Source organism: Suncus etruscus, chromosome 6 (genome assembly GCF_024139225.1).
Source record: "Suncus etruscus isolate mSunEtr1 chromosome 6, mSunEtr1.pri.cur, whole genome shotgun sequence".
In the NCBI taxonomy this organism is placed as follows: domain Eukaryota; kingdom Metazoa; phylum Chordata; class Mammalia; order Eulipotyphla; family Soricidae; genus Suncus; species Suncus etruscus.
In genome coordinates this window covers 136,313,651-136,328,115 of record NC_064853.1, presented here as the reverse complement: position 1 = coordinate 136,328,115, position 14,465 = coordinate 136,313,651, and the positions used below count along the sequence as shown (strand labels likewise).

Genomic DNA, 14,465 nt, shown 5'->3' with positions numbered 1-14,465 from the left:
CTCTTAATGCTTTTTTATCAAGCACTATTTTGGAACTTTCATGTTCCTATACTTTTAAACTATATTGGGGGAACTTTCTGTTCCTATTAATCTTTCCTACACACAAGTACTACAGCATAAATGCATAACATACATTTTAAAAACAGGCTAAGTACATTAAAATACACACAGTTAAACATTTTGCAATTGAAAATATTAACTATGAAAGACAACAAAACGCATTTAAATTATAAAGAAAATGACTTAAGACAAAGATGCAGGCGGTTAGAAAGTAGATGTTTTAGTTGGGCTAAGCTGTATTACCTCCCTATTTTTTTTAAACCACTAACTCACTAAAACTTATCCCATAACCAACTATGAGTGAAATATATGACTACCCGCTTAGTCCCTACACTTAAAATCATAAGTCCAGATGATTAATTTGTCCCACGCTGATCTCACCACGTGGCTTCTGTAAACTTTGTGCAGGCCAGTTTCGCTCGCACCATTTCACCTTTGTGATCTGGAGGGTGGATCCCACGCTCGCTGCTTTTCTCCCCTCTGGGCGACACTTAGGAAGCTGCCGCAACACAACTTTTTTGCAGCTTTTTTTTTTTTTCGCAGGTTATGTTTGGATGTTGAGTTTAAACTAAAAGTTCAGTCCGAAATTTCCAAAGTCGAAATCCAAATTAAAGCCGAAGATTGTTCTCAGAAAATCAGTCCGCTTTCAATCAGTCTTTTTTCTCCTCTGTTTCCAATTTAGACTTTTAATAAGTCTTTGAAGAGGCCGAGGTTTTTGTTTATTGTAACAAAGTCTCAGTTCTGGGCCTGAAATTTGGGTGTAGCTACCTAAGACCCACCCATTTCTGGGAGGGGTCTTGGGAACCAGATATTAGGTGTATCCTTACCTGCAAAACCCCGCCCATTCCTGGGAGGGGTCTTGGAATAGGTAGATAACCTTGGAGCCAGGGGATAAGGGCTCTGCCCTTTCTGCGCTGCTGGGCGCTCTGGCTTTTGGGTCTCTGCCTCTTTTGGTCTTGGACCAGGATGGAGGCCAAAGGGAAGATGGCTGAATTATAAGATGCAGAGCTAAGAATGGCCGAATGCTTGAAAGGTTATGAGATAGGCCACACACCTGTGGTAGTTAGGGCATGAATAAAGATAATGCTTCCTAATGCCTGCCTGTGAGTGAGTTCTATACCCGTTGCTTTCCTGAACCCCAGACCCGCTGGTAAATGGGGGATGAAGCCACGTGGCCGGGGCCTAAGAACAAAGGCCTCCATCCTTCACCATTCATCGCCATCCAGATCAATCCTTAATTATTTGATTCTACACTATACAATAAAAAAAAAAGTGGAGGGGAGGAACGCCAAACCCTACCACTGTAGCACCCCTTCTTTTTCTTGTTTTGTTTTGATTTGTTAGTTTTTGACTTTATTTTCCTTCTTTCCTCCACTTTTTTCTTCCCTTTTCATTCCTGTGATTATTATTTGGTGATTTTTTTTCTTTTCTCATTAGCCGGGTGCATATTTTTTTCTTCTTTTTCTCTTTTTTTTTTTTTTTTTTGGTAGTTGCGGCCAATTATTTTTCTCTCTTCCTTTTTTTTCTCTTTTTTTTTTCTTTTTTCTTCTTATCCTTTTTATCGCAAATGACAACAGAATAGACAATCTACAACAAGCTATAAAGTGGAGAGCAGTTGCACTACTATTCTAGGAGGAAAGGGAGGGAGATATGAAATGCATCTGGAAACAGGGGTGGAGGGAGGACATCACTGGGGTGGGAGTGTCCCTCATTCGTTGTCACTATGTACCATAAATAATGCTGTGAAAATTAAAAATAATAAAAATAATAATAAAATAAATAAATAAAATAAAATAATTAGTGTTCATGTCCTTAAGTATGTCTTACATTCATAAAAAAAAAAGAATTTAAATGAGGAGTGAAGTTATATTTATGTAGAATGCTGATAACTTTCTAACCCTACAACTAAATTTTAAAGGAATGACATGAACTAAACTACAGAAGGGCAATGATTTCATGAATCCATCAAAACCCATGTGACACTGACATGATAAATCAGACCATTTTCCCAAGCAATTGTTAATTCTTATATGCTGCTTTTCAGGGAGCATTCATCTTACTAGAAATTTATTCCACAGTTGCTGGCTATAAGGTAAAAAAATCACTTAAATAGAGGACAAGTGCATTTTTATGTTTAGCATGATCCACTACAAAAAGAGCCAACCTTTTGTATATAAGAGTTAAATTCACTTTTAATGGAATCAAATCTTACTCTTCTACATTGGTGAATCTATTACCAAAAGAAGTCAAATAGGGCTCTGAAAGCATCATTCCCCTCCAGTGTGACTTTTAAAAATGTTCCCTTACTGCTTCATTGAATATAAAGAGACATTAAAAAGTTGCTGTTCTTGGGGGCCGGGCGGTGGCGCTAAAGGTAAGGTGCCTGCCTTGCCTGCGCTAGCCTTGGACGGACCGAGGTTCGATCCCCCGGTGTCCCATATGGTCCCCCAAGCCAGGAGCAACTTCTGAGCACATAGCCAGGAGTAACCCCTGAGCGTTACTGGGTGTGGCCCAAAAACCAAAAACCAAAAACCAAAAAAAAAAAAAAAAAAAAAAAAAAGTTGCTGTTCTTTAAGCAGACTAGAGACAACAACTTATTCACATTGTGGCAGTGTCCCTGTGTCAGGAATTAAAATGTTGAATCTATTCACAAGTGTCGTCCACTTTAGAAAATCGGTTGGAAGGGAAACGAACTATGACAGGTCTTCTGCTCTTGAAATGTAACTCCTTTTTTTTTTTTTTTAAGAGATAGCAAATAAGGTAACACAAATTATGACCTTTCTCTTGAAAATTGTTAGGCATATGTGTGTGTTGGTGGGAATAAACTGGGCTGTGCTTCAGGATTTGTATTCAAGTGTGACCCCTCGTGGTTCTTAAGGGACTAAGTGTTGTATCAAGAATCAAGCCAGGCTGTCCACATGCAAGGCAAGTGCCTTACACCCAATATTATTCCTCCAGCCCCTCTTCTTTAAAAAAAAAAAACAACAACAATTTTTTCGTTTTCTTGGGCCATACCCTATGGTGCTCAGTGGTTACTCCTGGTTCTGCACTCAGAAATCACTCCTGGCAGGCTCGGAGTACCATATGGGCTGACGAGAATTGAATCCAGGTGGATTCCATGCAAGGCAAATGCCCTAGCACTGTGCTATCACTCTGACCCTCTTAAAATGTTTTGAAATTTTCATGTAAAGAGTGGATTCCAGGGCCCGGAGAGATAGCACAGCGGCGTTTGCCTTGCAAGCAGCCGATCCAGGACCAAAGGTGGTTGGTTCAAATCCCGGTGTCCCATGTGGTCCCCTGTGCCTGCCAGGAGCTATTTCTGAGCGGACAGCCAGGAGTAGCTCCTGAGCACCGTCGGGTGTGGCCCAAAAACCAAAAAAAAAAAAAAAAAAGAGTGGATTCCATTACTGTAAATGGATAGAAATGTAAAATATAAGATCTACACAAGAGAACTGTTATCAGAAAGCTTTGTATATTGTATATGATTTCACAGAGGACAAAAAAAAGGTAATTCCCTAAAAATATAACAGTATTTGGACTGCTGTGATATTTTTGTAATAAAATTTTACTTTATTATTTAATATTTCATATTGTTTCCCTCAGAAATGGAGAAGAAATTAGAAAGTACATGAAAAGATGAATAAACTAAGGGCCAGAGACATATCCTCAGTAGCTGAAAAAAGATCAGGGGCCAGAATGAGAGTAAGCTTTCTGACCTTGGTGTGACACAGCCACTAGCAGGCACAGATTAGTGGCTTGGAGAAGGGACAGGTTTCAAGTTTTAAGCCTGCTTTAACAAATAGTTTTCTATACTTACATAATCTTTATTAACATTTTTCTTTTTTTCTTTTTTCTTTTTTGTTTTTTTGTTTTTGGGTCACACCCACCAGCGCTCAGGGGTTCCTCCTGGCTCTAAGCTCAGAAATCGCTCCTGGCAGGCTCGGGGGACCATATGGGATGCCGGGATTCCAACCACCGTCCTTCTGTATACAAGGCAAATGCTTTACCTCAATGCTATCTCTCCTTTTATAAACATTTTTAAGCCCCAGATGACTGATTTGTAAATAAATAATGCAATATAAAACAAAGTAATACTTACTCTCACTACTTTCATGCGAAAAGATTCTGGCTTAGGGATTTCTAGGGCAAAGCTATTCAACAATGACAGAGATTTACAGTGTAAGGTGTAAGGCTTCCTATGCATGTTGGTGGCACTCTGTCGTGGCAGGACAATTTAGTTTCTATGATCAGACCCTGTCCTGCTTCCTCAGCCTGTCATTCACCCCCATTTTATTTAGAGTAGCACTGCAAGCATCCCAAAGTGAGGAGAGGGGAAAGAACTAGGATGGAGCTATTGGGCCCAAATCTTTGTTTTGCCACTTACTGGCGAGGGATCTATAGCTCAGATACTTTAGTTGTTATGGCTCAATTTTCTCATCTAAAGACCTCATAAGATACCTCAGCTGGCAAGTCAAGTCACTGAACAGATTAATGAAGTAACGCTGGTGAAAGTACCTGACCCAAAGGATTCTTGGCTCATCCACATTTTAAAAAATGTGAAACGTTCTGAGATTCAATCCTACCAGAAAGGGCATAAGTTGGAGGTGGGAAGGAGTGATGGGAGAAGGTTCTCAACCAAATTCTCATTGCTCAAGTTCAATTTAATTAACCTCTATTTTATTTTTTTGACCTCAGATAAAAAATGATGTATAAATACATTGGACTTCCTTAAAAATTTTCATTTTGAAAGCAGACTGTCACCTATCACCATCGAATTTTCCCTTTAGTAATAACTAGTTTTTCTAAAAGAGTAGGCATTTTACAAGCACTAAAATGCAGCAAAGAGCTAAAAGACTGTCGTCCTCCATTGTAAAAAGCTATAACATCCCCAGAAAACACACATCCCACTACAAACATATGTGTTCATACACACAAAGGTGACAAGTCCACACACTGCAGTGGTAACATTAACAATCATGCAGACACTGATACAGCTCCCTCTAAGGCTATTCTGTATTACCCATGGGGTGGGGTGTCATGTTTTCAAAGCTCTGTTTTCATGACACCATTGTCTCTAGAGTATTTTCATAAAAGCTGGTTCTTTCCTTGCGTTTTTGTTTTTAAACTGTGAGTGAAAGATCAAGTCCTACTCAAGCTTAGCACTGGGAAATGAGATGAAATTATTTTTTCCAAGAGTGGTCTGACATTAATGTTTCCTACAGAGACACACAAAGGTTTGAGTTTCATTAACACTCACTAGGTAGTGAACACCAGCCTGGAAAACAGAACAGACTTCGCTCAGCCTCAAATTCTGTAAAGGTTATCTTTGATCACTTTCTTGGAAGAAATGGTATTTAATATGCAAAAATCTAATAACTTGCTAATAAAAATTCCCAGTAGCCACAACATTTGCATTTCAATAAACTAAAGAAAGCAGGTATGGGTAAATTTGTGGAAACCAACTACAGCATATGTTATGCAGCATAATTACAATTTTAATGGTGTGACTATTAAAACAGATGTTTTTTCAGGGGCAAGGAGATGAATTTGCATATCCCATATTACCTCAGAATTGTTTAAAACTTCACCTGAAAGATAAATTCAAGTGATGGCTGTCCTTCACTATACAAAGGTATATCCTCCGGTTATTTTCTGGATAACTATACCATTTGCTAGAGAAAAATACTGATCATCTAAAAATCAACTTTTGTTATTGCTTTTTAAAAATCAACTTTTGTTATTGGAGACTATGATCAGTGATACTCTGAACTTACACCTAGATCTGTGCTTAGTAATCATTACTGGTGGAGTGTCGGGGAGTTTGGGGGATCATTAATGGCAGGGTCCTCCAACTATAACCCACAGGCCACATGTAGCCTGCCAAGAACATTTATCCAGCCCACTGGATGTTTTTGCAGTCGCTGCCTGTCCTGCTTAGCTGCCGACTCTTCCTGGCCCACATCCTGAAGCACTCTCCAAATCCCCTTCTTCTCTCAGTCTCTTGACTCCTCCTCTCATTCTCTTTTTTATTGTCATTTTACTATTTTTTAATTTTTACCCCCAACCCCCTCCTCTCATTCTCAAACTAGGGCCCACAGGCCACTGTTGTTCAAAGTTTTTTTTTCCAATGGCCTGAAAAACATGAACTGGCCCCGTTTAAAAAGTTTGAGCATCCCTGATGTATGGTGTCAAACAAGCATGCCTTATCCCTTATGCTATTTCTCTGATCCCTAAATATCAAGTTTTTAAGCATTTTGATGAAATTTTAAAAAAGAACATCTATAGAACAGTAATTAAATATTATTTAACTCGTCAAATGAGAAAATATCCAAATGAATTAAAAGTCAAGATTAATACAATGAACCTTAAATATTAGTCATGGTCTCTGGTTTTAAATAAAAATGTGGACCACTGGGTTTGGAAATAATACAGTAGGTACAGTGCTTGCCTTGCATGCAGTCTATCTAGTTTTATTCCCAGAGCCAGAGCCAGGAGTAAGTTTTGAACACCAATGGGTAAGTAAGACAAACCCCTTTCTCCACAAATAAAAGGAAAAAAATAAGTGTGGATCAAAACCCAAGAATTAAATCTAAAGTACTATTACACAGTAGACAACTGACTTGGCTGTCTCTGAGGGCATTCAGCAGCCAGGGTGTCCAGAGAATAAGTGACCACCTGAAGGCAATGGTAAGAGGTGGCAGATGTATTTCTGGAGATCCTTTACTGTTCCTTTCTCTCACATTACAGAACATGTTTCGAACACAGCACCACCTGTTTGAATGAAAATTCCTCACATCTGTCCCAGCTTTCTCCCAATTCCCTGATCCCTAGAAGTTGCTTCATGATGAGACTGGCCAAGTATGGCTTCAACATTATAGATTCCTAACTGGATAACCTGGAGAAGAATCCTGGCATTTCTAAAAAACTTAAGTTTCATCGCATATTATTGACAGTGGCATTACTGAATATTGTGATGATAAAATGAAGCAACTAACAGAAAACATTTCACAATATGTGACAGTAAGTAAATGCTCAATAAAGTTGAGATATAATTACTAGCTATACCTAGGCTTTATTCTGCAGGAAACATAATTTGATTCATACATTATGCTGTATTACAACAGATGATAACTGAATATTCTAAGAATAAGGTCAGCAACTAGTCAAAAGATGTACCATATATCATACTTAAAGCATAATTAGAAATGTGATAATTGTATCAAAGCAAGAAATTGAAGATAATGTGCTCCGCAATATTCTAGTAGTCCTTAACAAAGACACAATACAATTAAGCCTGGAAAATATATCTTTGAAAAAACTATTATTAGGAGTTGGAGTGGTGGTGCAGGGTGTAAGGAGTCTATCCTGTGCGCGCTGGCCTAGGACAGACGATGGTTCAATCCCCTAGCGTTCCATATGGTTCCCCAAGCCAGGAGCAATTTCAGAGCGCATAGCGCCAGGAGTAACCCCTGAGTGTCACCAGGTGTAACTCAACAACAAAAAAAACTATTATTATTGGGGTCAGAGCAATAGCACAATGGGCAGGCCATTTGCCTTGCATGTGGTGGACCTGGGTTCGATTCCTGGCATTCCATATGGTCCTCTGAGCCTGCCAGGAGCAATTTCTGAATACAGAGCCAGAATTAACCCCTGAGTGACTTAGGGTGTGGCCCCCAAACAAAAACAAAAGACATTATTATTATCAACTACTGTATTTTCCGGTGTATAAGATGACTTTTTAACCCATGAAAAACTTCTGAAAAGTCCAGGTCGTCTTATATGTCAGTATATGGCATGCTGAAACTTACACCAGCTTCAGGGATGAGTGGTCCGCCGCCCCCCCCCCCTTACCTCCACATCCCATCCAGCTGCCAGGCGTCACTACTCAGTCCTCTGCTTGTCCTGATTCCTTTTAGCGCACACAGCAGAGCTGAGTTACCTAGCATCGCATCTCATCCAGCCGCCAGGTATGCAGCTCTCCGGTTCTCAGTCCTCTGTTCAGCTTTTTTTATGTCTCCCTCTAGCTGTCCTATTAATCACTGCACCCCAGCCAGCTGCTTTTGGAGGAGCCCCCTCTCCCTGCTCTCAATGTAGATCACAATTAAAAAAATCACAGTCACTCACTACAAATGACAAATGTTGGCACTCCAAAGTCAAGCTTTATTAAACAAATACTGTTAACTTTTGAGGGTTGTACTCTTTTTCTCTTACGTTTTTTTTAAATTTCCATTTGGTGAACATTAAAAAAAATGGTAGTTTTATATGGCAAATATTTTAACAAACCTATATATTTTAACAGGAAAATAGAGAGTCGTTTTATACGCCCAGTCATCTAATACATCAGAAAATACAGTAATTGATACTGTGGAATACAAGGGAAAAAAATCACTGAGTTTACTTGTATGTGAGCAGCTTAATTAAATGTCCATACATGCATATGCACACACACATTTAAGAGAAAAATTCCCACTTACCTATATCGGTGTTTATAACTTATGGATCCAAATTTGCTGAGTTTTCTTGATAAAGAATTTGATTCATTTTCTGGCATTCTAGTTTTTTAAAAGATAATTTTAAAAAGAAAATAAGATAGTCTCATAAATACAAACAAATACTTATGCAATAGTTTTAAAAATACTATGTTGAAATTGTAACAGAAAAACATTTTAAGCTATTCAAAATATTTGGTCTTATTTTTACTTATTGGCAAGAAATAACAATAAGCTATTCTAAGCTAATACTTGAAATACAACCTACTTTAAGATTTTATAGATTAATACAAAAAGTAATTTATACTTTCTTTTTTTGTTCTTTTGGAACATACCCAGAGTGCCCTGGGTTTACTCCCAACTCTGTGCTCAAGGATCTCTCCTGACTTGACTTTGAGAATCATACAGAGTGCTGGGTACTGAAGCCAGGCCAGCCACTTTCAAGGCCAGTGCCTACGTACCATACGATCACTTCAGCCCTCAAAATACTCATACTTTCCTAAAGCCATTACAGACACAGTCCCCAAGTAAGTTTTAACTGTGAATCAACTTTTCTACTTAAGTCATACTGGTAATTTTGTCATTATATGACTGTACCTATACCCAGGATCTCATCATAGAGAATCCATCCAGTGTGGCTCCCTCTTTGGACAAAACACTACAGTACGTCCATGTCTAGGTACTTTCGCAGGTATCTCCATCCAGAGCTTCTTGGATAAGTCCAATTGCTCAAGGCAATTTTCAGGCTTCCTGGGCCACCCTCCTCTCCTAATAAAAAACTATATAAGTATTTAAGTACAAATTTTATTCATCCTACGGGACGGCTTTCCAGCAGCTGGGAATGTTGTCTGAATACATAAGGCACTAGGTCCTATTTCTAGCACTGAGAAAAATATTCTCCAACATTATATGCTAGTTCAGGAGTGGCGCACAAGTTCGACACAAAGAGCCAAAATTTTGAGCTGTGAGAGTCAGAGAGCCACACCACGCAGTGACCTGCCAAAACAGACAAACACCCACACAAAAGCATCTAATTCTAATAATAATCTATGGCATTTTGCATTTTGAGTGAGGGTCAAAATCCTGCAGTGATGGTGAGGGTGTGCTACATCTTCCAGCTAAGAACTAATGGCAAGATGTGCCCCAATATGTGACACATGAGACGGGAGGACGCAGTCTGGAGATCTCTCCTCAGAGGTCCCTCCTCAGAAGCAGCAGAACAAAATCCAAACTTGGCAAAAAGCCACAGTATACAAAAGAATGATAAGAGGCAAAGAGCAGCATTCATTTTGGCCGGGAGCCACATGCGCCCCTAGAGCCTCGTGTTCGCCACTCCTGTGCTAGCTGATGGAACTGAGCAATGTTGAGTAAATAGGAAGAAGAAGGAATCTTTCCCCCCTTTAACTTAATAAACAACAACACAAAACATAGACTGATAAAGATTTAGTTTTGTCTTATCTATCTTATCTTAACAAAAGGATGTGAAGAAAACAAATGTGTCCCTACATTCCAAAGGTCAGTTCTCTCCCTGAACACACAAATAATACAATTTCACCTCCCACATTCACTTTGACACTTTCCACCTCCATTCCATATTTGCCACACACACTCTCCTGGTTACTCTTTTTATACCCCGGTGTTTTGTTCTGCCTATACCAGAGACATGTTGTGAAGAAGGGCTGAAGATATAGTACAGGTAGGTGGTCAGACACTTGCTTTGCATGTGGACTATTCTGATTCAACTCCTGGCAGCACATTGAATCCTCTAGATGTGCCTCCAAATAATTGTCATAGTACTGGTGGTGGTGGTGCTGGTGGTGCTGGTGGTGGTAGTAGTAGTAGTAGTAGTAGTTGTTGTTGTAGTTGTAGTAGTACTAGTTGTTGTTGTTGTTGTTGTTGTAGAAGAAGAAATAATAAAGAAATGCTGGGAGGATTTCAAATCTCAGTCTGCTTCTCTCTCTTCACTCTTCTCATAAGTAACTTAACTTTTAATTTATCCTTTGCTTTAAATACCCACTAAATTTACCAACATTGGTCTTCCACTGAGTTTTTATCACCTTATTGCCTGCCCATACTTCCATTTAAGAGCATTTGATATTTCATATTTTATATTTTCCCTTTTTTGATATTTCATATTTTATACTTTCTATGTCCATTCACAGCACTTCATTTCAAACATAACAAAGTGAAACTTTTCAAATAAACCAAAAATAGTTTTCCTTAATCCTTTTTATAGTATGATAAATTAAGATTTCTGTGGTCATTTAAATTAAGATCCAAACAATTAGGTGCCCTGGGGAAATGAGTGAAAGTAACACATCTATGTTTAAAGTTGGAGGCAGAATTCCTGTTCTAAAAACAAATGTAATGATCACTTATTTAGAAACAAAGAAAACTTTTAGGTTAACATACCTAAAAAACGTATGATGTTCTACACTGCATTTCCAGAGATGCTTGCAAGCACTTTTAGTTCGAGCTTCAAAAAAGAATGAGGTTTCATTGCACTGAGAGAAAGAGAAAGAATAGGAGTCACTCTTTGGAACACTTCTCAGATGAAAAAGAACCCCTCTAGGTACCACAAATTCAAGTGTGCAGCAAGGCTGCTAGTAATGCACAAGACACAGCACAATTATATGTTGGTAACTATTTTTGAAGGACTGCTTAAAGCTATACTCAATTAAAATAGATAAAATATATGTCCCATTAAAATTTTACTGCTTTATTATATCCTTCTGCATAATTCCAGATCTATAAAGAAGAGAGTTGTGCTAGAGTACAAAAACAATGACTATGTGAAAATCAACTTCCCAGAAAAATGAGAAGCCTGTGAATCTAGTTATTAATTTATTAATTTTAGATTAAACATGTCAACTATATCACATAGCAACATAATCCCAGCAAGTCCAACAGTATCTCTGAGATTTTCCATTCTCTATCATTACTGGTAAATTAAATAAAACTAATATAAGATGGCATGATAGGTATATAATAAATTTTATCTATTATTTTCATCCAATAGTTACTTCTTTCTATTTAAAATGTAAGAAACAGGGGCTGGAGAGATAGTGCAGCAGTAGGGTGTTTGCCTTGCTTGCAGCTGACCCGGAAGAGACCCGATTCAGTTACCCCTATATCCCCCATCCTGCCAGGCTCAATTTCCGAGTGCAGAGCCAGGAGTGATCCTTGAGCACCGCTGGATGAGGCCCAAAGACCAATCAATAAAGTTTAAAAATAAATAAATAAATCTATGTTTTTATATTTGAATTAGAAACTAAATAAAAGAAAACTAAAAAAAAAAGATTTCCAACTAAATAAACCTCAAGCTCTACGTAAGTTATATAATTGGCAATTTAGATTCAAAGTAAAACTGGTCTCAAATGTGGAACAGACCCCTGGATTGAGGTTTCTATGGAACCCTAACCTTGTCAGTGCAGAATAACTGAAATCTCTCTCTCTCTCTCTCTCTCTCTCTCTCTCTCTCTCTCTCTCTCTCTCTCTCTCTCTCTCTCTCTCTCTTTCTCTCTCTCTCTCTCTCTCTCAGACACACACACACACCCCGAACTTTTAATTAACAGACAATGTTTACATATAGAAAATGTCTTTATCAGGCCGGAGTGATGGCACAAGCGGCAGGGCGTTTGCCTTGAACATGCTAACCTAGGATGGACCGTGGTTCCATCCCCCAGTATCCCATATGGTCCCCCAAGCCATGAGCGATTTCTGAGCGCAGTCAGGAGTAACCCTTGAGTGTCACTGGGTATGGCCCAAAAACCAAAAGCAAAAATAAAGAAAAAAAGGAAATGTCTTTAAAGAAAGAAGCTGTCCAAATCAAGGAGTTCATTTGTAATATGAAAGAGTGTTGATGAAAGCAGAGCTCCTGGACACTGTTAGAGCCAGAAAGCTGCAATTGCCTGTCAGAGAAAGTGTAAGAAACTCAGGATCAGTCCCGGGATCCAGGCTTGGACACTGCTAGGCACAGAATGAAATAGTCATGGAAACACAGTGAATGGTCAATACATCCAGGTTAGATGCTCAAGTACCATGCTCAGGAGAGGGTGCAAAGGGGCTAGAGAAAGCAAGAGATAAGCTGTTAGGGAAGATGCAATGGGACAGGGCCAAGGAATCCCGTAGCTGGGAAGGACTTGTAAGGAGCCAGTGACCCAGAGAGGTCAAATAGGGTAGAAAAGGAAGTGACTGCATTTCATGGTGAGAAATCCTCTGCACCTTTCAAGAGGGCCAGAGCAGAAAGTCAGAGACAGGAAGGAAAATCAATGAATTCAGACAGTGCTTTTTCTCAGAAGCCAGTGAAATGAAAGGGCTGCAGGAAGGAACCACAGAAGCTCCTAGACTGCTGGCTGGAAATGCAAGCTTCTGGCAGGGGCTGCAGATGCTACAGAGCCTTTTTTCTCCTTTAACTTTTATGTTTTAATACAGATACATACACATGCTACTGAAGTCAGCCACCAAAGCGAATACACAATCACAAAACCTCCCACCCACATGGGTCCCCAACTGCCCTCCCTATGTGATTGTATTATGCACTTGACCCACTTTCCAAAGTCCTCAAAATTAACCTAAGGTACACAGATTAAATCATATGTCAAACATTTAAGAGGCTAGTACTTTTAACAATTAAAGATGCCAACAATAGCTAAAGTGTGAAAAAGTTTCACCGGGACCTTGAGAATGACTCAAGTTGGGTTTTTTTGTTTTGTTTTGTTTTGTTTTGTTGTTGTTGTTGTTTTGTTTTTTGGGGCCACACCCGGCGTTGCTCAGGGCTTACTCCTGGCTGTCTGCTCAGAAATAGTTCCTGGCAGGCACGGGGGACCATATGGGACACCGGGATTCGAACCAACCACCTTTGGTCCTGGATCGGCTGCTTGCAAGGCAAACACCGCTGTGCTATCTCTCCGGGCCCAATGCTTAGATTTTTAACGGGACTTTTAACGTACTAAATGAGTGAAAAAGAAAGAACCATTGCTCTCGACCTTCCATGTAGTAAACAACAATAAATAGTTAATACATTTTCAAATTATAAGCACATGATTTACAATGCTATTTGTGGCATTAATTACAACACCAGAGCTTCCCATCTGAGTACCATTGATTAAATATCAAAAAAATTTAAGCCCCTGGTAATAAGCACAAATTCCTAAAACCAAATTACATATAAGTGTGAAATAATATTACTTTCATTAAAACCAGAAGCCAATCAAGGATATTTCATACTGAGAGATCATTTAATGTATGCCATTAAGTTTTAACACTAATAGGAAAAAGGGAATTGTTTTCATTTTCAAGTAAGAGCATCAGAAACTTACAAAAACTTATGAAAGTCAAATAAGATCTCTGGGATAATACATAAGATTTAAGCTCAATGAAGAATGGAGAGGTAGTACAGCAGGTAAAGCGCTTGCCTTTAATCACCAGCATCACATATTAGCCCCCCACCCCAATCCTCCTGGAGTGATTCCTGAGCACAGCTGAGCATGGCCCCAAAACAAAATGAAGAAAGCAAACAAAAAAGAATTCAGCACAATGGGCAATTCAGATGAACATATAAATTTAATACTTTTCTTTTGTTAGTAGAAGATGATATCAAAGAAAAAAATAATCCAAGAGTAAAATACTTAAGAAAACAGCAAACACTAGTAGCACAATAAATAAGTAATGATCAAAGAGGGGTGAAATTCTTAGGATGTATATTGCTTCTGGGTAAAAAAACAGTGGCACATAGAGGGACCAGAGAAATTGTACAGCAGTAAGGCCCTTCTTTGCCTTGCATGCCTCAATTTGGGTTTGATCCCCAGTGCTCCAGATGGTCCCTCAAGCCTGCCGGAAGTGATCCCTAAGCAGAGACAGGAGTAAGCGTAAGTACAGCTAAGAATGACTCCCAAAACAAAAATAAAAGCAGTT

General features: G+C 38.9%; 1 protein-coding gene across 1 annotated transcript in view; it reads right to left on the bottom strand.

The window, feature by feature from the left end:
- Positions 1-14,465, bottom strand: part of EPB41L4A (erythrocyte membrane protein band 4.1 like 4A) — a 294,094-nt gene that overhangs the window by 110,908 nt on the left and 168,721 nt on the right. The window contains exons 10-11 of the mRNA XM_049776051.1: positions 10,962-11,053; positions 8,535-8,612 (exon numbers count right to left, since the gene is read on the bottom strand). Of these exons, the coding sequence (XP_049632008.1) occupies positions 8,535-8,612; positions 10,962-11,053 (170 nt within the window). The remainder of the gene's footprint in view (positions 1-8,534; positions 8,613-10,961; positions 11,054-14,465) is intronic.